Here is a 10,000-nt window from a genome sequence, read left to right as displayed (position 1 = left end):
AATATTTACTTCCGTAGAGAATAATCTAGTTGAGCATAATTACCATAATTCAGTATTACATTATCAATGTTTAATTACTTTTTTTTAATAAGAATCAACACACAATCTGGGATGCCTTATAAGAACTCAACTTAGTGGAATCTAATGTTATACAATAAGGACTCCATTGTCACGCCCTGACCTTAGAGATCCTTTAAATTCTCTATTTGGTAGGTCAGGGTGTGACTAGGGTGGGAAATCTATGTTTACATTTCTTTTTTTTGGCAGAGTACGGTTCCCAATCAGAGGCAGCTGTCTATCGTTGTCTCTGATTGGGGATCATATTTAGGCAGCCCTTTTCCCCACCTTCAGTTGTGGGATCTTGTCTTTGTTTGTTGCATGTGTTGCACTACGAAGCTTTACGTTCGTTGTGTTGTTTATTATTATTTTTTTTGATGGAACATTAATAAAGAAAATGTACGCCTCCCACGCTGCACCTTGGTCTTCATTTAACACAGACGTAACAGACTCCATTAGGAGGAATATCATGTTATACAATAAGGACTCCATTAGGAGGAATATAATGTTATACAATAAGGACTCCATTAAGAGGAATATAATGTTATACAATAAGGACTCCATTAAGAGGAATATCATGTTATACAATAAGGACTCCATTAAGTGGAATATCATGTTATACAATAAGGACTCCATTAAGAGGAATATAATGTTATACAATAAGGACTCCATTAGGAGGAATATAATGTTATACAATAAGGACTCCATTAAGAGGAATATCATGTTATACAATAAGGACTCCATTAAGAGGAATATAACGTTATACAATAAGGACTCCATTAAGAGGAATATCATGTTATAAATGAGGACTCCATTAGGAGGAATACAATGTTATACAATAAGGACTCCATTAAGAGGAATATAACGTTATACAATAAGGACTCCATTGAGAGGAATACAGAAGGAATGGAGAGAGAACTACTGTGGTTTCCTCTGGGATTCATCATGCAGAAACGTATTCTCTGGCAATGGAGTCGCTCATGTTTTAAAGAGAAGAAAGTACTAACCCGCCTGGCAGATGTTTCATTAAACCATACAAAGTGGATGACTGGCATTTTAGATGTTTGATAATCCTCTACGAGGAAGACTTTGCGTTTTGTAACCGCTCAGGCTGAGAGGTGATGATGTCCGCTAAATCTCCACCTCTCCCTCCATAACACGGACGGGACAGAGAGCTTAAAATCAAACATCATTATTCACAACTCATGTCTCCCTCTCTCTCTTTTGTTCTCTCTCTCTCTCTCTCTGTCTCTCTCTCTCTCTCTCTGTCTCTCTCTCTCTCTCTCTCCCTCTCTCTGTCTCTTTTGTTCTCTCTCTCTCTCTCTCTCTCTCTCTCTCTGTCTCTCTCTCTTTCTCTCTCTCTCTCTCTCTCTCTCTCTCTCTCTCTCTTTTGTTCTCTCTCCCTCTCTCTCTCTATGTCTACCACACTTCTCTCTCTCTCTCTCTCTCTCTCTCTCTCTCTCCCTCTCTCTGTCTCTCTCCCTCTCTCTCTCTTTCTACCACACTTCTCTCTCTCTCTTTCTCTCTGTCTCTCTCTCTTTCTCTCTGTCTCTCTCTCTTTCTCTCTGTCTCTCTCTCTCTCTCTCTCTCTTTCCCAGTCTCCCGTAACATCCCAGAAGGCTGACATTAGCATCTTGCTTTTTCGGGAGAGAAATCAATTTTCATAACAAATGAGCTATTAACTACCCAGAAGGCTGTTCTCTCCTTTTCCTTCCTGCCACCTCGGGGTGCAGTCGTGCCTCACCCTATCTGAGAGAGGGTTAGGTGAGGGGGAGAGGTGTGAAGTGTGGATTTCTTGAGTGTGGGATTATTCGATTTACAAAGACGTTTTTTTCTCGTAAATGTTTTGGCGTGTTAGTAGATTTCGATGAGCTCTCGTCACATTAGAATAATAATTATCTTGGATTAATGGATTATATTGGAATCAAACCTTCCTCAGACTCTTTGAAAGGTATTATCCCCCATCGTCCTCAGTAGGAGGAGTTCAATCATTATAAGACACACAGTAAAATACTGTTCCCTGGAACCCGCTACGTTTACCCAAACATTACCTCAGTACATACAGCACATTTACCTCAGCTTTATAACGTTGTCTCTATTTAACCTTTATTCAACCAAGTAGTCCTGTTGAGGCCAGAGACCTCTTTATTTATTAACCAAGTAGTCCCGTTGAGATCAGAAGACCTCTTTATTTATTAACCAAGTAGTCCTGTTGAGGTCAGAGACCTCTTTATTTATTAACCAAGTAGTCCTGTTGAGGTCAGAGACCTCTTTATTTATTAACCAAGTAGTCCTGTTGAGGCCAGAGACCTCTTTATTTATTAACCAAGTAGTCCTGTTGAGGTCAGAGACCTCTTTATTTATTAACCAAGTAGTCCTGTTGAGGTCAGAAGACCTCTTTATTTAACCAAGTAGTCCTGTTGAGGCCAGAGACCTCTTTATTTATTAACCAAGTAGTCCTGTTGAGGTCAGAGACCTCTTTATTTATTAACCAAGTAGTCCTGTTGAGGTCAGAAGACCTCTTTATTTATTAACCAAGTAGTCCCGTTGAGGTCAGAGACCTCTTTATTTAACCAAGTAGTCCTGTTGAGGCCAGAAGACCTCTTTATTTAACCAAGTAGTCCTGTTGAGGCCAGAAGACCTCTTTATTTAACCAAGTAGTCCTGTTGAGGTCAGAATACCTCTTTATTTAACCAAGTAGTCCTGTTGAGACCAGAAGACCTCTTTATTTATTAACCAAGTAGTCCTGTTGAGGCCAGAAGACCTCTTTATTTAACCAAGTAGTCCTGTTGAGGCCAGAATACCTCTTTATTTATTAACCAAGTAGTCCTGTTGAGGTCAGAGACCTCTTTATTTATTAACCAAGTAGTCCTGTTGAGGTCAGAGACCTCTTTATTTATTAACCAAGTAGTCCTGTTGAGGTCAGAGACCTCTTTATTTATTAACCAAGTAGTCCTGTTGAGGCCAGAAGACCTCTTTATTTATTAACCAAGTAGTCCTGTTGAGGTCAGAGACCTCTTTATTTATTAACCAAGTAGTCCTGTTGAGGTCAGAGACCTCTTTATTTATTAACCAAGTAGTCCTGTTGAGGCCAGAAGACCTCTTTATTTATTAACCAAGTAGTCCCGTTGAGGTCAGAAGACCTCTTTATTTAACCAAGTAGTCCTGTTGAGGCCAGAGACCTCTTTATTTAACCAAGTAGTCCTGTTGAGGTCAGAGACCTCTTTATTTATTAACCAAGTAGTCCCGTTGAGGCCAGAAGACCTCTTTATTTAACCAAGTAGTCCTGTTGAGGTCAGAGACCTCTTTATTTTTTAACCAAGTAGTCCTGTTGAGGTCAGAGACCTCTTTATTTAACCAAGTAGTCCTGTTGAGACCAGAAGACCTCTTTATTTAACCAAGTAGTCCTGTTGAGGTCAGAGACCTCTTTATTTATTTAACCAAGTAGTCCTGTTGAGGCCAGAAGACCTCTTTATTTAACCAAGTAGTCCTGTTGAGACCAGAGTAGTGACCGACACCTATCTCGTGTGTGTCATCGACCTGTCTGACCTCTCTGACCTTTGACCTCTGACCCTCAGGAGAAGCAGCGTTTCCTGACTGATGTTCTCCATGAGGTGATGCTGCTGGACGGTCTGGCCAGCTCCCATCCAATCTCTCAGGAGGTGTACGACGCCACGGACATAGACAGAGTGTTCGACTGGATCGCATACAAGAAGGTAAGCTATTGGTATGGCATGCACACAGGCACACCGCTACGTATAAACCCTCAGCCATGCACACATATACACATACACACATATACACACATACACATATCACACGTACACACATATACACACATACACACATACACACGTACACATACACACATATACACACATACACACATATACACACATACACACGTACACGCATCTCACACATATACACACATACACACATACACACATACACACATACACACATACACACACATACACACATACACACGTACACATATACACACATACACACATATACACACATACACACATACACACACATACACACATACACACGTACACATATACACACATACACACGTACACATATACACACATACACACATACACACATACACACATACACACATATACACACATACACACATACACACACATACACACATACACACGTACACATATACACACATACACACATACACATATACACACATACACACATACACACATACACACACATACACACGTAAAAACTACAGTAACACCCCATGTGTATTGTGATATTCCACAATAACACCTCAACCTCAGCTGTATTGTGATATTCCACAGTAACACCTCAGCTGTATTATAATATTCCACAGTAACACCTCACCTGTATTATGATATTCCACAGTAACACCTCACCTGTATTATGATATTCCACAGTAACACGTCTACCTCACCTGTATTGTGATATTCCACAGTAACACCTCACCTGTATTATAATATTCCACAGTAACACCTCACCTGTATTATAATATTCCACAGTAACACCTCACCTGTATTATGATATTCCACAGTAACACCTCTACCTCACCTGTATTGTGATATTCCACAGTAACACCTCTACCTCACCTGTATTATAATATTCCACAGTAACACCTCTACCTCACCTGTATTGTGATATTCCACAGTAACACCTCACCTGTATTATAATATTCCACAGTAACACCTCACCTGTATTGTGATATTCCACAGTAACACCTCACCTGTATTGTGATATTCCACAGTAACACCTCACCTGTATTATGATATTCCACAGTAACACCTCTACCTCACCTGTATTGTGATATTCCACAGTAACACCTCACCTGTATTATAATATTCCACAGTAACACCTCACCTGTATTATGATATTCCACAGTAACACCTCACCTGTATTATGATATTCCACAGTAACACCTCTACCTCACCTGTATTGTGATATTCCACAGTAACACATCACCTGTATTATAATATTCCACAGTAACACCTCTACCTGTATTATAATATTCCACAGTAACACCTCACCTGTATTATAATATTCCACAGTAACACCTCACCTGTATTGTGATATTCCACAGTAACACCTCACCTGTATTGTGATATTCCACAGTAACACCTCACCTGTATTATGATATTCCACAGTAACACCTCACCTGTATTATGATATTCCACAGTAACACCTCTACCTCACCTGTATTATGATATTCCACAGTAACACCTCACCTGTATTATGATATTCCACAGTAACACCTCACCTGTATTGTGATATTCCACAGTAACACCTCACCTGTATTATGATATTCCACAGTAACACCTCTACCTCACCTGTATTATGATATTCCACAGTAACACCTCTACCTCACCTGTATTGTGATATTCCACAGTAACACCTCACCTGTGTTGTGATATTCCACAGTAACACCTCACCTGTATTATTATATTCCACAGTAACACCTCTACCTCACCTGTATTATAATATTCCACAGTAACACCTCACCTGTATTGTGATATTCCACAGTAACACCTCAATCTCTCCTGTATTATAATATTCCACAGTAACACCTCACCTGTATTATTATATTCCACAGTAACACCTCTACCTCACCTGTATTATAATATTCCACAGTAACACCTCACCTGTATTGTGATATTCCACAGTAACACCTCAATCTCACCTGTATTATAATATTCCACAGTAACATCTCACATGTATTATTATATTCCACAGTAACACCTCACCTGTATTATAATATTCCACAGTAACACCTCAAACACACCTGTATTATAATATTCCACAGTAACACCTCAACCACACCTTTATTACATACTAAACTATGACTATCTAACAGCGTTTAGATTGACTGAATGTGCTGGGTGCTTGATGTGAACAGTTTGGGTTTAATAAAAAATCAAATAAACTTTGCATATAAATGAGAGAGGGACTTTTCCTTCAAAATGAGAACGAGGTGCAGGGAGGAGAGGAAGAGAGTTGTAGGGGGGAGGGAGAGAGAGATGGGGGGAGAGAGAGAGATGGGGGGAGAGAGAGAGAGAGAGAGATGGGGGAGGGAGAGAGAGAGAGAGAGAGAGATGGGGGGAGAGAGAGAGAGAGAGATGGGGGGAGAGAGAGAGAGAGAGAGATGGGGAGGGAGAGAGAGAGAAAGAAAGAAAGAAAGAAAGAAAGAAAGAAAGAAAGAAAGAAAGAAAGAGAGGAGTGTGGTAGAGGGAGAGAGAGGGAGAGAGAACAAAAGAGAGAGAGAGAGAGAGAGAGAGAGAGAGAGATGGAGAGCTGGCCCCTGGGGTATGATAGCACAATAAACAGCTCATCTAGGGAGCAGGCTAAATCTCAGTAATCACATCTCTCTCCAGATAAATGGTTTTTATATAGCCCTGTGAAAGAAACAATGTTCATGACTGCATACCAAGCAACAGACAACAAGTGTACAGATGGAGAATATGATGTCTCTGTCCTATGAAACAGTGTTCATCACTGCAGACCAATCAAATCTAATTATATTGGTCGCGCACACACATTTAGCAGATGTTATCACAGGAGCAGTGTAATGCTTATGTCCCCGTGTTTATGTTCCTACCTAACAATACAAAACAATACACACAAATGCCCCAAAATAAAAAGGGATTCAGAAATATAGAAATATCAGAACAAAGTAATGTCATTATTTGGATGGTGTGTGTAGACAGTAGTTATATAGGATGGTGTGTATAGACAGTAGTTATACAGGATGGTGTGTATAGACAGTAGTTATACAGGATGGTGTGTATAGACAGTAGTTATACAGGATGGTGTGTATAGACAGTAGTTATACAGGATGGTGTGTATAGACAGTATAGACAGTAGTTATATAGGATGGTGTGTATAGACAGTAGTTATATAGGATGGTGTGTATAGACAGTAGTTATGTAGGATGGTGTGTATAGGCAGTAGTTATATAGGATGGTGTGTATAGACAGTAGTTATATAGGATGGTGTGTATAGACAGTAGTTATATAGGATGGTGTGTATAGACAGTAGTTATATAGGATGGTGTGTATAGACAGTATAGACAGTAGTTATATAGGATGGTGTGTATAGACAGTAGTTATATAGGATGGTGTGTATAGACAGTAGTTATATAGGATTGTGTGTATAGACAGTAGTTATATAGGATTGTGTGTATAGACAGTAGTTATATAGGATGGTGTGTATAGACAGTAGTTATATAGGATGGTGTGTATAGACAGTAGTTATATAGGATGGTGTGTATAGACAGTAGTTATACAGGATGGTGTGTATAGACAGTATTGACAGTAGTTTTATAGGATGGTGTGTATAGACAGTAGTTATATAGGATGGTGTGTATAGACAGTATAGACAGTAGTTATATAGGATGGTGTGTATAGACAGTAGTTATATAGGATGGTGTGTATAGACAGTAGTTATATAGGATGGTGTGTATAGACAGTAGTTATATAGGATGGTGTGTATAGACAGTAGTTTTATAGGATGGTGTGTATAGACAGTAGTTATGTAGGATGGTGTGTATAGACAGTAGTTATATAGAATGGTGTGTATAGACAGTAGTTATATAGGATGGTGTGTATAGACAGTAGTTATGTAGGATGGTGTGTATAGACAGTAGTTATATAGGATTGGCGTGTATAGACAGTAGTTATATAGGATGGTGTGTATAGACAGTATAGACAGTAGTTATATAGGATGGTGTGTATAGACAGTATAGACAGTAGTTATATAGGATGGTGTGTATAGACAGTAGTTATATAGGATGGTGTGTATAGACAGTAGTTATATAGGATGGTGTGTATGGACAGTAATTATATAGGATGGTGTGTATAGACAGTATAGACAGTAGTTATATAGGATGGTGTGTATAGACAGTAGTTATATAGGATGGTGTGTATAGACAGTAGTTATATAGGATGGTGTGTATAGACAGTAGTTATATAGGATGGTGTGTATAGACAGTAGTTATATAGGATTGGCGTGTATAGACAGTAGTTATATAGGATGGTGTGTATGGACAGTAATTATATAGGATGGTGTGTATAGACAGTAGTTATATAGGATGGTGTGTATAGACAGTATAGACAGTAGTTATTATAGGATGGTGTGTATAGACAGTAGTTATATAGGATGGTGTGTATAGACAGTAGTTATATAGGATGGTGTGTATAGACAGTAGTTATACAGGATGGTGTGTATAGACAGTATAGACAGTAGTTATTATAGGATGGTGTGTATAGACAGTAGTTGTATAGGATTGGTGTGTATAGACAGTAGTTATATAGGATGGTGTGTGTAGACAGTAGTTATATAGGATGGTGTGTGTAGACAGTAGTTATATAGGATGGTGTGTATAGACAGTGTAGACAGTAGTTATATAGGATGGTGTGTATAGCCAGTAGTTATATAGGATGGTGTGTATAGACAGTAGTTATATAGGATGGTGTGTATAGACAGTAGTTATATAGGATGGTGTGTATAGACAGTATATTAATAGGATATATTACTACTGTGTATATCAGTAGTTATATGGGATGAGCCTCGACTAGAATACAGGGTAGAGTACCGGGTGGTAGCTGGCTAGTAACAGTGACTAAGGTTCAGGGTAGAGTACCGGGTGGTAGCTGGCTAGTAACAGTGACTAAGGTTCAGGGTAGAGTACCCGGGTGGTACCCGGCTAGTAACAGTGACTAAGGTTCAGGGTAGAGTACCGGGTGGTAGCCGGCTAGTAACAGTGACTAAGGTTCAGGGTAGAGTACCGGGTGGTAGCTGGCTAGTAACAGTGACTAAAGTTCAGGGTAGAGTACCGGGTGGTACCCGGCTAGTAACAGTGACTAAGGTTCAGGGTAGAGTATCGGGTGGTAGCCGGCTAGTAACAGTGACTAAGGTTCAGGGTAGAGTACTGGGCGGAGGCTAGTAACAGTGACTAAGGTTCAGGGCAGGGTACTGGGGGGAGGCTAGTAACAGTGACTAAGGTTCAGGGCAGGGTACTGGGGGAGGCTAGTAACAGTGACTATAGTTCAGGGCAGGGTACTGGGGGAGGCTAGGATGGTTCAGGGCAGTGACTAAGGTTCAGGGCAGGGTACTGGGGGGAGGCTAGTAACAGTGACTAAGGTTCAGGGCAGGGTACTGGGGGAGGCTAGTAACAGTCACTAAGGTTCAGGGCAGGGTACCGGGTGGAGGCTAGTAACAGTGACTAAGGTTCAGGGCAGGGTACTGGGGGAGGCTAGTAACAGTGACTAAGGTTCATGGCAGGGTACTGGGGGGAGGCTAGTAACAGTGACTAAGGTTCAGGGCAGGGTACTGGGGGAGGCTAGTAACAGTGACTAAGGTTCAGGGCAGGGTACTGGGGGGAGGCTAGTAACAGTGACTAAGGTTCAGGGCAGGGTACTGGGGGAGGCTAGTAACAGTGACTAAGGTTCAGGGCAGGGTACTGGGGGAGGCTAGTAACAGTGACTAAGGTTCAGGGTAGAGTACCGGGTGGTAGCCGGCTAGTAACAGTGACTAAGGTTCAGGGCAGGGTACTGGGGGGAGGCTAGTAACAGTGACTAAGGTTCAGGGCAGGGTACTGGGCGGAGGCTAGTAACAGTGACTAAGGTTCAGGGCAGGGTACTGGGGGAGGCTAGTAACAGTGACTAAGGTTCAGGGCAGGGTACTAGGCGGAGGCTGGCTAGTGGTGACTGTTTAACAGTCTGATGGAAGCTCTTTGTCAGTCTCTCGGTCCCAGCTTCGCTGCACCTGTAGTGCCTCCTCTGCCTTCTAGATGGTAGCAGGTGAACAGGCCAAGCATTGGACAACAAGTGTACATACAGAGAAAAGATACAAGGTAGAGTTTTCACAGCAGCAGCGTTGTCTTCCTGTTTGGGTGATTTGCGAGTATCAGTCATTGAATAGCATT

The 10,000-nt window shown here is 40.9% G+C and overlaps 1 protein-coding gene across 1 annotated transcript in view; it reads left to right on the top strand.

Annotated features, from left to right (window-relative positions):
* The window catches only part of LOC139394701 (thyrotropin-releasing hormone-degrading ectoenzyme-like), a gene marked incomplete at both ends in the record, with an annotated part of 139,785 nt that overhangs the window by 17,470 nt on the left and 112,315 nt on the right, over positions 1-10,000 (top strand). Inside the window, one exon of the mRNA XM_071142796.1 lies at positions 3,636-3,773. Within this exon, the coding sequence (XP_070998897.1) occupies positions 3,636-3,773 (138 nt within the window). The remainder of the gene's footprint in view (positions 1-3,635; positions 3,774-10,000) is intronic.

Source organism: Oncorhynchus clarkii, unplaced genomic scaffold (assembly GCF_045791955.1).
Source record: "Oncorhynchus clarkii lewisi isolate Uvic-CL-2024 unplaced genomic scaffold, UVic_Ocla_1.0 unplaced_contig_13966_pilon_pilon, whole genome shotgun sequence".
Taxonomy (NCBI): Eukaryota; Metazoa; Chordata; class Actinopteri; order Salmoniformes; family Salmonidae; genus Oncorhynchus; species Oncorhynchus clarkii.
This window is presented reverse-complemented; position numbering and strand designations above follow the sequence as displayed.